This window comes from Aspergillus pseudonomiae, assembly GCF_009193645.1.
Source record: "Aspergillus pseudonomiae strain CBS 119388 unplaced genomic scaffold BDV37scaffold_102, whole genome shotgun sequence".
NCBI lineage: Eukaryota > Fungi > Ascomycota > Eurotiomycetes > Eurotiales > Aspergillaceae > Aspergillus > Aspergillus pseudonomiae.
Genome location: NW_022476094.1, coordinates 110,645 through 127,552, shown reverse-complemented (window position 1 = coordinate 127,552; position 16,908 = coordinate 110,645). Strand labels below are relative to the sequence as shown.

The 16,908-nt window shown below is 49.8% G+C and overlaps 7 protein-coding genes across 7 annotated transcripts; 6 read left to right on the top strand and 1 right to left on the bottom strand.

Annotated features, from left to right (window-relative positions):
• The first annotated feature begins 82 nt into the window (after positions 1-82).
• Positions 83-931, top strand: BDV37DRAFT_10845 (uncharacterized protein). Its single transcript, XM_032078321.1, has one exon. It carries the CDS (start codon positions 189-191, stop codon positions 639-641), a length of 453 nt encoding a protein of 150 aa, XP_031936525.1. The 5' UTR covers positions 83-188; the 3' UTR covers positions 642-931.
• BDV37DRAFT_10855 (MFS transporter) lies at positions 792-3,110 on the top strand. Its single transcript, XM_032078323.1, has 3 exons — positions 792-1,038; positions 1,189-2,098; positions 2,176-3,110. The coding sequence occupies exons 1-3, from the start codon at positions 942-944 to the stop codon at positions 2,954-2,956; spliced, it is 1,788 nt and encodes a 595-aa protein (XP_031936524.1). The 5' UTR covers positions 792-941; the 3' UTR covers positions 2,957-3,110.
• Positions 3,111-4,811: 1,701 nt separating this feature from the next.
• BDV37DRAFT_10837 (Zn(II)2Cys6 transcription factor) lies at positions 4,812-8,696 on the top strand. The gene is made up of 2 exons (XM_032078318.1): positions 4,812-7,443; positions 7,494-8,696. Exons 1-2 carry the CDS (start codon positions 5,191-5,193, stop codon positions 8,397-8,399), a joined length of 3,159 nt encoding a protein of 1,052 aa, XP_031936523.1. The 5' UTR covers positions 4,812-5,190; the 3' UTR covers positions 8,400-8,696.
• A 900-nt stretch (positions 8,697-9,596) lies between these two features.
• Positions 9,597-12,853, top strand: BDV37DRAFT_10694 (DnaJ domain protein). Its single transcript, XM_032078281.1, has 4 exons — positions 9,597-9,892; positions 9,943-11,070; positions 11,159-11,231; positions 11,305-12,853. Exons 1-4 carry the CDS (start codon positions 9,796-9,798, stop codon positions 12,641-12,643), a joined length of 2,637 nt encoding a protein of 878 aa, XP_031936522.1. The 5' UTR covers positions 9,597-9,795; the 3' UTR covers positions 12,644-12,853.
• On the bottom strand, positions 12,815-13,229 carry BDV37DRAFT_261431 (uncharacterized protein). Its single transcript, XM_032083324.1, has one exon. It carries the CDS (start codon positions 13,174-13,176, stop codon positions 12,982-12,984), a length of 195 nt encoding a protein of 64 aa, XP_031936521.1. The 5' UTR covers positions 13,177-13,229; the 3' UTR covers positions 12,815-12,981.
• Positions 13,230-15,442, top strand: adB (adenylosuccinate synthase ADE12). Its single transcript, XM_032083323.1, has 4 exons — positions 13,230-13,579; positions 13,658-13,726; positions 13,786-14,237; positions 14,307-15,442. The coding sequence occupies exons 1-4, from the start codon at positions 13,537-13,539 to the stop codon at positions 15,015-15,017; spliced, it is 1,275 nt and encodes a 424-aa protein (XP_031936520.1). The 5' UTR covers positions 13,230-13,536; the 3' UTR covers positions 15,018-15,442.
• A 10-nt stretch (positions 15,443-15,452) lies between these two features.
• Positions 15,453-16,828, top strand: BDV37DRAFT_10667 (pirin family protein). Its single transcript, XM_032078272.1, has 2 exons — positions 15,453-16,116; positions 16,202-16,828. Exons 1-2 carry the CDS (start codon positions 15,771-15,773, stop codon positions 16,720-16,722), a joined length of 867 nt encoding a protein of 288 aa, XP_031936519.1. The 5' UTR covers positions 15,453-15,770; the 3' UTR covers positions 16,723-16,828.
• Positions 16,829-16,908: the final 80 nt, after the last annotated feature.

The following is a 16,908-nucleotide window of genomic DNA, read 5'->3' as shown; positions in this document are numbered from 1 at the left end:
AAAAAAAAGAAAAAAAAAAATATAATATATAATATTAAAAAATCTAAAAACTAAAAAAATTAAAAATGAGCCGTAAATAATAATTCAATTGTGGGTCTCATTACTACTCAACTGTTTGCTGTAACTGCATCACGCACCAGACTCTCTGTACAGCTGTAACCGAAATGGACTCCATATTGTCATGATCTATGTACTGCAGTTTGATGCTTTTTAGTCTTTCGCCTGATCACATATCTCAGATATCCACTTCAAATACTTCATTTATTCCACTTCCCGTCCAGGTCCCTCCTTCTATAATTTATTTTCCTTTCCTTCCCTCTCCTGTCTTTCTTCCTTTCCAAAAGATATATATCCTTTTCGCTTCCAATCTAATTGATCTCCTGCTTCTGTTTCGGTCCTTCACAACTATCCTTCAATCAACCGGACCTCAGGACAGCTATACCACTCTTGACTCTTCCCTCCTTCCAACACCTGGCAATACATCTGATTCCTTCTCACTGTTGCTTTTCACGACGCCATTGGTTCGGAAGGTCTTATCTCTTCAATCTTCATTCCTCTTAACACCCCTTTTGGATGTTCCCTATATTGGTCCCCAATTAGGGTTTGCGAAATTACCGTGCAATTGTCGAAAAACAATCTAGGTGGTATTCGGTCAGAACAGCACTGAGATTAAATTGCGCCAGGGGCAAGATATGTTGAAACTCCTTTAACAAAAAATAATTTTTTTTAAAAAAAGAACGATCCTGCTACCAGTTTCAACGATCTTATCATCATTACATTCCCTCCCTTCAGAACGACCAGAGGATCTGGAACGGAGACACATTCCTCTCGGCCATATCTTCCGTCAATTGCTATCTTGTAGCTAGGACGAGACTGATTAAAATCCCTTTCCCTTCCCTGCAAGGGTATTCGAATCCGAGAACAGAGTTTCCACTGTTACAATGTTCAAACGTCTCTCGGGTGGTCGACAACGCCAGGATGGTGGCGGCGGCGGTGGTGATTGGTCCGCCTTTCCTGTACGCCAACTTTTCGTGTTAGGTATGTCAATACTGGATTTTCACCCAACTCCAGAATCTGGATGTGCACCGTGTCTTCTGCGGTAGCGTCTGCTTGCTGCTTGGCTTTTCTCCATCTTGATCAGCCCATGTATCTCTTTGGTCCCGAGTTTATCACTGACAGCTTGACAAGCATGTTGCCGAATCTGCGAGCCAATTGCGTTCATGTCCATTTTTCCTTATGTCTATCACATGGTAGAATCATTCCACGTGACAGACAATGATCGCAAAATTGCCCTGTACGCAGGCATGATTACCTCTGCGTTTACGTTCGCCGAGTTCTCTACGGGCATGTTCTGGGGACGCATGAGTGACAAGATCGGCAGAAAGCCAGTGCTAATCATGGGGCTGATCGGAACCGCTATCAGTATGATAGTGTTTGGATTCGCTCCCAATCTACCTACGGCCATGGTCGCCCGAGCTCTAGGAGGCCTGCTGAATGGGAACATCGGAGTGCTTCAGACGACTGTTGCGGAGATTGTCACGGTCAAGGAACATCAACCCCGAGCTTACTCGATCATGCCGTTTGTTTGGTGCTTAGGATCGATCATCGGACCCGCCATGGGCGGTGCGCTGGCGCAGCCGTGCGAAAACTATCCCTGGTTATTTCCGCGCGGCACTATCCTGGAAACTTTTCCATTTCTGCTGCCCAACGTGGTCTGCGTTGTTGTTCTCCTGTTCGGAATTGTGGTTGGCTTCCTGTTCTTGGAGGAGACCCATCCGGAAAAAAAGCACCGCCGGGACCTTGGTTTGGAGTTGGGCAACTGGCTCATCGGAAAATGCCGCAGATCTTCTGTACAGCTGACTGAGGACATGAGTATCAAGGTGGAACCACAAAATGCGGATTATCTCGACTACGATGTTCCCCCACCCGAGTACAAGAGCAATGAGTCCTCGCCGCAGCTGTCCCCCATGAAGGATTTGGACAACTTGTCCGATGATGACGACATTGAAGGCCAGATGAAGAATGAGAACTGCGGAACTCCCAAGGCTTTTACTAGACAAGTGATTTTCAACATCATTGCCTACGGAATCCTCGCATAGTAAGTAGCACCGACCCCAGCCTTTTTTTCCCGACTAGTAGATCCAAGGTCGATGTTGATACTGACATTCATTACAGCCACAGCGTCTCTTTTGATCAGCTGATGCCCGTTTTCCTAAGCACTCCCAAGTCCGAGGAAGATACCGTATTGCCGTTCAAATTTACCGGAGGCCTCGGTCTGCCCACGAAGACAATCGGCTTCATGCTCGCAGTCCAGGGTGTCTACTCTATGATTGCCCAGCTCTGGCTGTTCCCATTCGTTGTCCGCCACTTTGGCACTTTGCGTACTTTCCGCTTCGTGCTCCTTGTCTGGCCTCCTCTTTACCTGCTGGTTCCATACCTCATTCTCCTCCCCGAAGCGCTTCAGATGGCCGCGGTATACGTTTCCTTAATCAGCAAGATCACCTTCCATGTCATCGCGTTTCCGTCTACCGCTATTTTGCTCGCCAACGCTGCGCCGTCCTCTAAAGTGCTTGGATCCATTAATGGTGCGGCTGCCTCGACGGCCAGTCTGAGCCGTGCTTTCGGCCCAACTATCACTGGGCTACTTCACTCTAAAGGTCTCGAAAGTGGATATTCTGTGTTGGCCTGGTGGGCCTGCGGCATTGTTTGCATAATTGGAGCCATCGAGAGCTTCTGGATGGAGGAGAGCGACTCGAAAACTGACTCGAAGCAAACCGAGCAGCATGAACGCAATGCAAGCGAGAACAACCTGCGGGGCTCGTACACCGCGGGCAAGGAGGACGCCACCCCAGAAGAAGTGCGGAGATTATTGTCCTCTGCACGGACTAGTGTTGACGATTCTGAAATTCTCAACGTCGATTTGACACAAATCCACGCCAAGCACGAGCATGATTGAGTTGGCCATTTCGCATGACGTGACCTAAACACGACTCCGCATGACACTCGACATCATTTACCACGTCTCTTTGTTATCTGACATCATGCTTGCTGGGTCCATTTCCCCTCTGTTTACTTTTGTCTTCTTCTCAATTTTTCTTCGACCCATCTACTGTTGGTCTTATACACTTGTTTTAACTTGCATTCTGGATTCGTTGAATATCCCATCTGGTGGTGGCTAGCTTTGATTTGGTTCTGTTCATTTTTCGTTCTGGTTTATTTCCTTTGGTGTTACATCATGATTTAAGTCTGGGTGAAGGCGCATTTCATAGACTGGATGCATCTTTAAAAGCATTGGGTCGGCTATTTCTTTTTTCATGATCATCATTTGAGCATTGTTGGGTTGGGCACGCGCTATTATGCATTTGGGAGGCTTTGTTATTACCATATATCCAACTCATCGGAGTGCAGAATCTATTTCTGGAGAACAAGGTGGACGAACAATCCTCCGGATTCTCCCTGTTTGGCTTGATTTAACTTCTTGGATGGTTCCATCTCGGCGGTGTTCCCTGTAGACTCGGTGCTCGCAATGCTTGCGAATATCTTCACTTTTGGCCCCGCGCAGCGATAGTCTGCATTGCCCCTCGTACTTTGGCCCCTTACATAAGCTTCAACGTTCCCCAACGCTGCACCTCGCCGGACAACATCATTCCAACAGAGTCCAGATGATGCTGGGAACATTTAGACCGAATGTTCGCCTGGTCGGCTTCGACCTCCGTAGCTCATCATGCCCATTTCCGTTGTGGTTTTCGTGTTTTGAGAGTTCTCAATCTCATTCTACAGCCAACGGTCCTTCGACCATCTCCCCCCACCCCATTTAAAGATATCTAGTCGATGATATGTGCTGTTAATGGTAGAGGGAATGTTTTGGCCTTAGTTCGGCAATTGAGTGACAAGTCGGGCGATTTTTAGTGACTTACTCTCGATCCGGACAATTTTACCTTGTTGATCTTATAGCTTCGTCCACTACTAGCACGCACACTAGATGGGCTCATTAAGCAAATGGACCGTGCAGATGTATGCAAGAAGGATGAATACGCCAGGCTTGATTAAGTCTATGGCGTACCCCGTAATTAATATCTAATATAGACCCCGGCAAATATCACACAGTTGTAATGCCCTAAAGTGACTGGGATCCAGGGAGCAACGGGAGACAGACCGGGAAACTATTCCTCAACCGGACAACCACGCCAGTTGAGCTCGAGAGTAGTGGGAGCGAATAGGTTCTAAGATGATTATTTGGAAGGGTTAGACATTAATATAATTGTCATAGGTTAGTTAATTGTCTAGAAGGAACGGTGTCGCTGCCAAGTATTTCATCTTGACTCCACTGTGTTCCGCGTAAGTTTTGGTGGTTGCTGACAAAACCAGAGATGCTCCTTATCAGTAACCAATCATCAATCTTGCCTTTGAGATGATAGAATCACGTGCAGTATTTGGGTACGGTATTGTCACTCACTGTTCGAGCTGCGGGCTTCGCGGTCGACTTCCTTTTCGGGAGTTGCTTCAAAAGTCGAGCGACAACCCAGCTACTCGTGCTGTGTCTCTAAACTCTAGAGAGAGAGATCCAGATACTGGGCTGTTATGAAGCCAAACAGTTTTTCGTCAATTGAGGGTGGCTCTGGCAAAGTCAACTATTGACTGTTTTCTCCTCTAGTCCATCCGACCCCAGCTTTACATGGTTCATACATTCTTACTAGTACCGAAGTAAATGCAGCGTCCCCATTGCCAGCTCCACCAGTTTGGTCTATATTGAACTCCAGTTTTTTTCTTTCTTTTTTCTTTTTTCTTTTTTTCTTTGTTCTGCTGTTCACTTTTGTCTCTAATCAGTCGGACCTTACGCGACAATTGAAACTGCGTGTGTGGTGACGGGCTACCACCGTCATGGGCTGCGACTGTCCAGCCCTCCAAGAACCTCAGGCCCTGACTATCATCTCGGAAACTAATAAAGTCCGCGGATCGCCGTTCAACTGAGGAGACAGTTTCCCGGCCATCATCTCCTCCTAAGCCTCTGTGCAGACTAAAACCAGGACCGGCGAGAGAAGAGAAGTCGGCGCATGTTTTAATATGAATGCTGCTGTGTCTCTGGATTTACGGTGCACCTCCCTCCCCACTTGATTCGACTTTCCGCACAACTCCAACGGCGAGACATGCTCGTGCGTTGGCGCTTCTTGTCGCCGTACCTTTCCCGCCATGCTCAACCCTACTTCCCCGGCTTCGCCGACATCCATAGGGAGAAAACGACCACGCCCGCCTACTGAGCCTTCTTCGATCCACCCGGAGTCGTTGGTGCGATCACATCAGCATACACCGGTAAACGTTTCCTCCACCGCCCCCGCATCCAATTCCTCCTCATTCCGCAATGTGTCGGCCTGCAACCGTTGCCGCCTGCGCAAGAACCGCTGCGACCAACGGCTTCCCCGATGTCAGTCCTGCGAAAAAGCCGGCGTCCGGTGTGTCGGATATGACCCTATCACCAAGAGGGAAATCCCCCGGAGCTATGTATACTTCCTAGAGGCTCGCGTGACATACCTGGAGAAGGTGCTGATGGAACACCAAATCGATCATAAGGGAGCAGTAGCTTTTGATGAAGAAGAAGCGGTTAAGGTAGAGGCGGGCCATGATCCCGCTCTGACAAAGATGGCTGGCTCCGACGCGCCTGCAGGTGCTGAGGTGCTGGCGTCGGACGGGAGTGACAAACTGATGCAAATGAAAGGAGAAACAGAAGGCTCCGTATTGAAAGCAGACAAACATAAAGAGAACGGGGAAGACTCGGAGAACAACGTCGATCCTGAAAAAGAAGATAATTGGAGGATACATAACTTGGTATCGAATATTGGCATGGTGTCGGTCCAAGGAACCTCTGATCCTCGGTATTTAGGGTCAACCTCTGGCATTTCTTTTGCCCGGGTCGTGTTTGCTGCAGTGAAAAGCTCTGTTCCAGGGAATGCATCGGAGCGAGGTCCCATGCGCCCGAGTGAACGCCTACCTCATAGCGCTACTGGTACAGCTGGGAGTACGGGGCGTGATTCTTTCTTCGGTCTTCAAACGAGACCCATGATGAAATGTGCCGACTTCCCAGAGCGAGAACTGGCTGAGAAGCTTGCCAGCCTCTATTTTGAACATGCCAACCCTCAGATACCCATTCTCCATCGCAATGATTTTATGGAACTACTTGATCGCACTTACTCAGTTGATGAAAAAAGCCGCTCTCCTCGCAGTCTTTACATGCTTAACATTGTGTTCGCTATTGGTGCTGGTATTATATTCGAGGACAAGCCTGGGGATGAGAAAGGAAACGGACGCGACCGTTCACCATCCACATCGAAGCGGCCCCGACTGGCAAATCATCAATACCAGCCCGAGGAGTATCATGCGTCTGCAATCATTCATCTGGAGTCCTTCGTTGGTGCTCCTTCCACTAATGACGGTTTTGGAGCATTAGAAGAGCTACAGGCCGTGCTTCTCCTCGCCAACTTTGCCCTGCTACGGCCCGTTGCACCTGGACTATGGTATATTGTCGGCGTTGCGATGCGGTTGGCTGTCGACCTTGGTCTACATTACGAAGATGGAACGGGCATTGATACATTGGCGGGTGAGAGTCTTGACCATCCGCAAAGGAGAGCCGAAGATAGAGACAAGCCACGTATTGATACCCGTGAGCGGGGGCGCCGGGAGTGGGTTCGTGATCTTCGCCGGCGCTTGTGGTGGTGTGTCTATAGTTTCGACCGGCTGGTCAGTTGCTGTGTTGGCCGCCCTTTTGGTATCAGCGAACAGGCTATCAGCACGGAGTTCCCGTCCTTGTTGGAGGACCAATATATCACTAAGTCAGGGATCGTGGTGCCGCCAGAAGGCGCTCCGAGCTATAAACACGCAGCACATCATTACTTCAAGCTGAGAGTGCTCCAGTCTGAGATTCAAGATGTTCTACAACATCAGCAATCGCGATTTGCGAAGCACAAGGTGCCTTATGCGGCCAGGAGATTTACACGATCTGATCTTATATCCCCATTCCTGCAAGGCTTTGATTCATTCCGCTCCTGGCGCAAGGATATCCATCGGCGATTGATTGAATGGCAGCAGACTGCACCAACGAAGCAAGACACGGGCGTGCAATTCTCTGTGGAATTTCTCGAATTGAACTATTGGCAAGCTGTTATCATGCTGTACCAACAGAGTCTAACTGTTCCCGCCGAGTTAGCAGATGAAGTTACACCCGCCGAAGATGTCTCTAGTCCTTCGTTTTCCAATGTAGATGAAGCCGATGATGAAGACGATGTCTACTACAAAGTGGCCGAGGCAGGACAAAAGGTTATTCGAATATACCGTCAAATGCACCGTGTGCGCTTGGTGAACTATACGTATCTCGCTACACACCACATCTTCATGGCGGGTATATCGTTTCTATATGCAATCTGGCATTCGCCTGTGGTTAGAAGTCGCTTGGTTTGTCTCCCGCGCATATGGAAAAACTATAGAAGCTAATTGTATCATAGACCCTAGACGAAGTGGACTTCACAGTACTTGCCGCCACATCTGTCCTGGGAGATTTAGTGCACAAATGTCCGCCTGCAGAAGCGTGCCGTGATGCTTTTGAGCGTATGAGTAAAGCCACGGTGCAGATGTCTTTATCTACCACTGGATTTGGATCGCAGGTGGACTTGACTCGGTTCCAAACAAATACCGCTATAACTCAACATGCCAATGCAGTGTATGCTGGTCGAAATAACCAGAGTGGTCGCTATGCAATGGATCAACGACAGAGGCCTCACCCTGGGCAGTCTAGACGGCAAACCCAGACGCGGTCGACACGGCCAATTCCGAGATTTGACATGAATCTTGGAGATCTCTTCAACGATAGTTCTATCCCTGAGCGGCATGGCACAAGGCGATCAGTACAGTCTTACCCAGGCCGACCGGAATTTTCTGATGTTTCCACCTCCACTTTCAGCTCAGAGCGACCAAATCGGCCTCAGCGAACACCATCCATGGAGTACTATGGAAACTACGAGAGCCCCGTCTCTCCACAGACGCAGCAACAGTACGTTTATGGCAACTCTCCACAGCATAGTGGGTCACCTAGTAGCGTTACAGCCAATCCTAGCCATCATCAGTTCCAACCAACAGAAGAGATGTCATCAACCGGAATTAGCTTGGATTTCCTGGATTTCGACGTAACCGGTGCAGAGGGTCAAGTCCCCCTAGGGTCTGACGAGAATCCCGATTATGATATACAGCCGGTACCCTCGCTAGGACACGGGGCTGGGCATAGTGTTGGAATCGACCTGGGTTTCGGCATGGCAGTCGACTTTCAACACGACTGGAGTGAGAATGCCAACTATGATCTCCTTGAAGGGTACTTCTTTGGGGGTTCAGCAGCCGGCCCATCCGCAGATGCTTAAGGTAGGAGCTATTTGCCTGTGTCCCATTCAAATTCCACAGTTTGTTTATTTCTATTTGGCCCCTGGCCCTTGTCACTGGTCCAAGTTGCACCCACCGCGGAATGGGGCTGATCTTACGGGGCATATCCTCTTTGCTATGTTCTTATCTTTGGTTAGATCCTGGATATATGTGTCTATGTCGTATATAGGTTTGTTTATTCTTTTACTTGCTTTTCTTTTGCTTTTCTTTTTTTCTTTTCTTATTCTGCATGCATTTTTCTGCTTGGATATCCTGTCTGCCAAGGCCCAATGAGCGTGAAGAAATACCAATTAATTTCCGAGTAAATATGGATCTGTTGTGGGGTAGAGATTGAAGACTGCCAGGGCCAGAGACGAGGCCATAGAAAAATATTGGGCAGCAACGAACTACTAGTAGTAGTATTTAATCCCCAAAGAGAGTTTGGCGATTGAGTTGTTGCACGGCGGGACAACCAGCGCTAAACCCCAAACAATTCAATCAAACAAACTATTCGATTCACTTCAACAACTTGACAACTGGACCTCCACTCTCGCTTCCTTCGTTCGCCAGCGCATGTCCATCGCATCCTTGAATAGCCACTATATATGAGCGTTGTCTTTCCAGGCTCGACACTGATTTGAGAATTCCCGAGGAGGAGCCTTCCCAAAGGTGTCCCGAGTCAGTTTGCTTTTGGTGATCTTCAAGATCTATCGACGCTTTGGCCATGCGAACTGACCTATTTTAGTTCCTGCTAGATCAGCTGCACCCTGTCCTGATCTCAGATCCTCCCCCTTGTCGGTGCTTATTATCTGTCTTTCTCGTGTACAATTTGGCCGTCAGTTCCTGCTGACGTTCCACTGCCTTCCCCGCAACGGTCTTGTTTTTCCCGTGTTTTGGGTGCCTCAAATCGGGAAGATCATGTCCGTTTATCGAGAACGATAAGGAAAAAAGTTCGCCGTACTCCACCTCCGCCGCTAAACAAACAATCGATGAGGACATACAACACACAGAGTCCCAAAGTCAGATGCTGGTTTGGAACGACTAATCAGAGGCTTGGTGGTAGACAATTTACGAGCAGTTTCTTCGGTTACTTGGAGGGTTCTGTTCACGAGTTGAGTTTAGTCGAAGAGGGAGAAAGCATTCCGCTTGTCAATTTTGTCTCCCACTTTGTCCGTGTCATTCCCTCGATAGACCGACCCTTCTTTCGCTCTCTACCGCAATAATCGTCCATACGTCGAACCCCCTGTTTCTTTGACCCATCCGAACTCCGCCGTCCCGACGTTGCTTGATGTGTCAGGTCATGTACAAAAAGGTTGAATCTTGGTGCGAACTTCGTGGTCTACCTTCGTTTGACGATACAAATATACGAGTCGCCCGGCAAGCTGGCAATTTTTCAAGATGGTAAAAGTGGACGTCCGGAGGGATTATTATGCGGACTTAGGTCTTACGCCCAGTGCGGACGCTGAAGATATCAAGAAGCAGTTTAGGAAATTAGGTAAGAGGCAGACTGTGGATCGGTTAGTTGGATTGTCATTGATTTGTTAGCTCTTAAATACCATCCAGATCGGAACCCTGGCAAGGAGGTGGAATTTATTTCCAAGTTCCAAGCCATTCAAGCTGCAAATGAGGTCCTCAGCGATCCTCAACAACGGTTGAGGTACGACACGGACCGCTTACGCGCTGGGTACGGAAAGTACTATGGACCACCCAAGTCCAATTCCCCTCGAAAAGCTCCCACTAAAAACTTTCCTTCGTCACCTTCGGCAAAACCCCAAGCTGCGAAGCCATCGTTCTCGTCGCGACCACAGTCATTCCATAGCGGTCCTTCTTCTGGCGCTCAAAGATATGCAAGCTACGCGCGGGCAGCCCCCAAACAACCGTGGGAGAAGATGCATGATGAAGGACAGACACGGGCTGATGCATATCGCGGGTTTCAAGACATGAAGGGAAACCACACGTCTGGTTGGTCCCAGTTTGATCCTCGCACAGGGCGCTCAGGGTACTCAGGTGCCACGCCCCGAACCAATGCCTCTTCTGCGAGTCAATCGACAAGGCCGAAATCCGCGTACGAATATTTCAAGACATCTCCCAAGCCGGCTGGTTCAGAGTCCACCCGCGCGCATTCTACAAAAAAGAAGCAAGGCTTTGCCCCGCGGTCTGCTGGCGGGGACGAACCTATGGCTCCGAACACTTCTTCTTATTCGAATGTTCCTCGAAATGAACGGCCCCAGATGAGAGATTTCTTTGGTCCTGCCCCCTCCCCAACAGCTAGGAAGGCTGCCGCAGGCTTCCAGAACCGTGAGGAGAATACAAGTACCCCGGAAGTTGAGCGAACAGGTAGCAAGTACGCCGGCACTGGAGGAGAAAGAACATTTTTCTCGAGTGCTTGGCTCGGCCGTTCTGCAAGTATGCGTGAATCGCCCGGAAGTCCTAAGCCTCATGCACGAACAAACCCACCCAGCCCGACTCCCCGAGAACCTGGCAGGCATCGAAGCGCAAGTCCCAAATTTAAGACGGATCATAATCGGAACTACTCCTCCACAAGCTCAAGTGACATTGACGACGAGGATGTCAATCCGGAGCATAAGCCGAAGGCGGTCCCCAAGAGTAGGCTTCGACCTCACCAGAGATTTGCTAACTTTCATACTCAGCAAAAGTTTGACTCCAACACTGGTGAGCATTTCTTAGCCCATGAAGACGGATTCGTATTTCAGCATATAGGAGGGTCTAATATCCAGCTACTAACGCAACGAATAAATAGGGCATGATTCTGACAGCGCGGCTTCGGCTCAAAACAAGTTTGGGGCTTCTAGAACCGAAGATCCATTCGTACCGTAAGGCTATTCATTGTTACCGGATTGGTGATTTACGAGGTATGAAGCTAACTTTGGTCCCTCATCTGTGCAGATCACAATCTCCTAGATCTCGAAACGTTCCGCTAAATGGGACTTTCAACAGTAAGAGCCATGACGATCTGCGGAAGCCATTTTCAGCAACTAGTTGGAACACGTTTGACTTCTTTACTCCATCATCGTCGGACAAAGAACAGCCCCAACCAAAGCAAGGTTCATCTAGTCGCGGGCGTACCGCTACTAGGAACAGCCCCGGTCGAACAAGCCACTCTACGAGTACATCTAATCATGATCCTTCCCGATCTGGCTCAACGTTTCAGCAACAGCCTACAGCATTTGCTGAGGGCAAGTTTTCCGCGGATGATTGGGCGGATAAGTTCAAGGATCTACTATGGGCCATGCCGAAGGACAACGGACACCAGCAACAACAACAACAACAGCCCGGGAATGCCCAGCGTGCACGGAGTCCTCGCAAACATACTCGGTCTGCTACAAAAACGCGAGTCGCACCGCCAGCTGCTAGTGTTGCGACTGAGGCCGAGGAAGTAAAGGCAACACTCGATGGAGATCATGATAAGCAAGGTTCGGCTCGAGCAGGAGAGGAAGATGGAGAAGCCATGGATCTAGATGATGACTCCCCTGCGAAAGATACGACTGTGGAATCGGATAAAGCAGCCAAAAACAAAGAGACGCCTCCGTCAAAGCCAACGCCGCCTCCAAGTGGTAAAGTAGGAAAAGGAGAGGAAACGAAGCCTACAAGTCAACACTTTGACCTTAAGAATCTGGGCAAGACAGCTCCGTTCACAAGCACTACAGATGGTGGCATCGAAGATCTACAAGACATTCATTCCAGCCTGCCATTCGAATCCCGTGCCAAACCCCAAAGGACAACGGTGCGCGATATACGCCCCCGGGAGCTTATTTGCCCAAACCCACCCAAACGGCCGCAACCGCCACAACAGGTGCCAATCAGCGCTGGCTCCCAACAGCTGGGACTGCCTCGGAAAGCATGGGACCGATACGTGGCAGAGATGAATACTTACATGCGCGAATGGAATCACTTTAACCGACGCATGCTCCATCATTTCAATGCACGCCAGGAGGCCATTGAGACTGGGATGGCAGCGAACTGGATCAGTGCCGTTGGTGACTCGACGCGCTTAAAGATCAACGGCCAGGATGAGGACCCTGATGACAAAGGGGGCGAAGGTAACGATAGCGACGACGAGATAGTGCCGGGCGGCAAGGGCGGCTACAGCGCGTATCTACGCGGATTAGATGAAGACGCTGAAGTACTGAAGCACTGGGAAGTCGCACGGGAGATGCATCGGGAGTGCATACTGAAACTGGGGCAGACGCGGGAGTGGATTTTGAATGGAGGGAAAGTCATCTGAAGCATACAAGGCTGGAGTTCGATCTAATTTCTGGGTTTCTTGGTTCTTCTCTTTTGCATAGGATGGGAGTTGGTGCATTGGGATTGTTCCAATTTATGTGACATTAGAGGGGATGAGACATTCGTATTATTGTATTATATATGCATTGTAGGTCCGGCACATTGTGGGCATGTGAGAAGCAGCTCATTTCACGGAAGCGTATACTGTATCCAAGTCCAAGTTGACATACAGATCATCGCTATCTATCAAAGTCGTAATGAATTGAGGTAACTTCGTGACTGTAAAGACCCTAAATCCCGAGCCCTAGGCCGATTGCGGCCCGGGAGCCCCTCCCCTTGCTAACCTAAGGCCGCCACCTGCCGAAGAGGGACCCCACGACCCCGCCATGAGAGGAATTCTGACGGGACGAAACGGTAAGAAATGGTGAGGCCAAGGCCAGCCAAGGGGAGCAACAGGGAAAAATTCGTCGTCGATGACCGAACGGTACGGTACGCGGCAGCTGAGTCACATGGAATAGCGCCCTCCATCACCATATATTATCTTTGCCTCCGCTGTTCCCCTCCCTTTCTTTTTTCGGCTTTTTGGTCTTTGACGGTCGCGAAGTTTTCGCCGCTGCTCCATTTACTTCTGGTACAGGTTAGATCCTTCTACCTACCAGGTAATAAACCAATTGCATTCGCCTTTACTGCCCGGTCTGTTTTTATTTGACTACGTCGATTAAACAACCGGTTTATCGGAATCCTGTCAGTCTCCATACGGTGGACCCCGCCGTCTCTCTCCAATACACCACATATGATGAACCACACGTCTGTGATTACCAATTGAGGGCTGGTACTAATGCGGTTCAGCAGTCTTTTTTAGATATCCGATCTTTGCATATTTGCGCAGCCATCATGCGTGTTTCAATCGTTCTGGGTAGCCAGTGGGGTGATGAAGGTGGGGAATCTGCTCTCTCCGGTTTGATTCGGGGATTTCGAGGCATTGACACATACTGATTGCATTCGGATGGTATAGGAAAGGGAAAGATTACGGATATGCTCGCGCAGCAGGCTACGCTGTGCTGTCGTGCCGCTGGCGGTCACAGTAAGTCGGCCTCTTGTGAGAACACGCATGGTTCCCTTAATATTGACTCTTCGTTCTAGATGCGGGCCATACCATTGTCATTGGCGACAAGACCTATGATTTTCACATCCTTCCCTCTGGCTTGATCTCCCCTTCGTGTATCAACCTTATCGGTGCTGGTACCGTCGTCCACGTTCCCAGCTTCTTCAAGGAGTTGGCCTCTCTTGAGGAGAAGGGTCTCGAGGGTGCTAGCAAGCGCATTTTCATCTCCGACCGCGCTCATGTCTGCCTTCAGTTGCACTCCGTTGTAGATGGTTTGGAGGAGGCCAAGCTGGGTGGTCGCAAGGTTGGCACCACTGGCAAGGGTATTGGTCCTTGCTACAGTGATAAGGCTTCTCGCAGGGGTATCCGTGTGGGAGAAATCTTGGATGAGGCGGTTTTCGAACGCAAGTTGCTTTCTCTGGAGGCCGGATATCGCGCCCGATTCGGCGATCTGGAATACGACGTCAAGGAGGAGCTCGCGCAATTCAAGGTAAGATACCGCTGGCTTTCCTCTTTCTCCTTTAGGCGTGTGTGGTAGATGTTGTATTAACGAACCCAGGAATACCGCAAACTCTTGGGGCCCTACATTGTCGACCAGTTGGCCTTCCTTCAACAATACAAGGACTCTCCGAACACCCTGGTCGAGGGTGCTAACGCCCTTATGCTCGACTTGGACCACGGCACCTACCCCTATGTTACTTCCTCGTCCACCGGCCTGGGTGGTGCCATGCAAGCGCTGTCTCTGAACCCCACTAGCATCAAATCCGTTATCGGTGTTGTGAAAGCCTACACGACCCGTGTCGGTTCTGGGCCTTTCCCTAGCGAACAGCTCAATGAAGATGGTGACAAGCTGCAGAGTGTCGGCAGGGAGTTCGGTGTCACTACCGGTCGTCGTCGTCGCTGCGGTTGGCTTGACTTGGTCGTCTGCCGCTACTCGCAGGCGATCAACCACTACACTGCTTTGAACCTGACCAAGCTGGACGTTCTGGACGACTTCGACGAGATCAAGGTCGGCGTTGCCTACATCCTGCCCGACGGCACCCGCACCGAGAACACCATTCCTGCCGACGCCGAGGTCCTTGAGAAGGTGAAGGTTGAATACGTTACTCTCCCCGGCTGGAAGAGCAACACTATGGGCGTCAAGAAGTACGAGGATCTTCCTGCCAATGCGCGCGCGTACATCGAGTACATCGAGCGCGAACTGGGTGGCGTTCCTGTGAAATGGATCGGCACCGGCCCCGCTCGCGATCATATGATTGCCCGCGAGTAGAGCAACTGGAATTTTGACTACATCTAGAACGGGTTGATCCTTGTTTCTTTCTCAGCTTCCTTTCCCATAAAATATCCTGATGTGTCCTTGAGACGACATCATCCTTGTACTTTTGGTTTCCGCGGTCGACCCGAAAATCTATATCTACGAATGACGATGTCCGACAGGGGTAGATGTGGATTGATCCATACAGATGAATAGATGCTTGATTTTTACCTTTAATGACATACTTTCCTGCTGTATAAAGTTTCTCCTGTTCTGTGCGTATGGTCTTTTCAATCCGTGTGTGATAATCATGGTGAGAACCTGAAGTTGGCGGTGACATGCAAAACTCAATTAGATCGTATTATACTTTACTTATGGAGCAGAATAAATAAAAAATAAATTAAACATAGATCCACCAGAAGACAAGAGGAAAAGAAAAAAAAGAAAAAGAAAAGCGCATTCCAGACAAATCCCACAGCCACGTGAAGGATCGGTCATTGCTTAGTATGCGGTGCATAGACCCTCGTCCCGGGTTAGTCAGTTCTTATCCATGCTTATCCAAGACCAACCACAACGTCATACATTCAAACCCTATACTCCCGAAAAAAAAGACTATAAAAGTCTCCAAACTCCCCAGCTCAATCGCCCACCCCAAAAAAAGAATTAACACCCAATTCATACCATCCAAAGCCGAATCCCAGACAAAAACAATTCAAGCAAAAAAAAAAAGAAAGAACAAAAGAAGGGGGGGGAAAAAAAGACAAGACAATGTCCAAACTTAACCACGCAAAGATCATCCTCCGCCGGTCCAGCGAGCGCGGATACGCCGAGCACGGCGGCTGGCTGAAGACATACCACACGTTCAGCTTCTCCGATTACTTCGACCACCGGTTCCAGCAGTTCGGGTGTCTGCGCGTGCTCAACGAAGACCGCGTGTCAGCACGCAACGGCTTCCCGACGCATCGCCACCGCGATGCCGAGATCTTCAGCTACGTGCTCAGCGGCGAGCTGACGCACCGCGACAGCATGATCCAGAAAGGCAAGGAAGGCGCCCAGGGCAAGGATTTCTATCGCATGAAGCGCGGCGATGTGCAGTTCACCACTGGTGGGAGTGGTTAGTACCCTTGCTTTTTTTTTATATAACTTTCCTGAATGAAACCAAACCAGACGAACAACACAACTAACGAGTCATTGTTTAGGAATCGCCCACTCCGAACAAAACGAGCACCCCTCGAAGACAGTTCATTTCCTCCAAATCTGGGTCCTGCCCTGGAAATCCTCCCTCAAGCCCCAGTACCACACGCTGAGCTTCTCCGACGACGCAAAGCGTCAGTCCTTCGTCCCCATTATCTCTCCCCTGGCTGCCGGGCCCGAGGCCACCCCTGCCCAGGAGGAGGCTGCCGTGCCCGCCATCGCCGGGACGATCCCCATCCATGCGGATTTCGTGATGGGTGCGGGAATCCTCGAGTCCGGGAAGACGTTCCGGTGGGCGGTTGGTGGCGGAGAGGGTGCGGTGCAGTCGCGGCGGAAGCGGAATGTGTACGTGCATCTGCCGGCGAGCCGGACGGGAGGGGCGAAGATTCGGTTGGATGGGAGAGAGGATAAAGTGTTGGAGGAAGGGGATGGGGCGTTTGTGGAGGGGGTGAATGTTGGGGATGTAATTTCGGTGGAGAGTTTGGGGGAGGCCGAGGCGGAGGTGGTTGTTTTGGATAGTAATTAGGGTCTTTTCTCCCTGTTACTTGTGTGCTTTTACTTGTGGTCTTTGGTTTTGGTGGGCGTTGGGTTTGGTTTAGTTTGCTTTCTATGTCTAGATACCAAGGATTGGTGTGGGTATTTTGATATACTATGTTGAGAATTTAATTTATTCTCATTCTAGACCGGTCCACTTTCCGATGGGTCTGTTGGA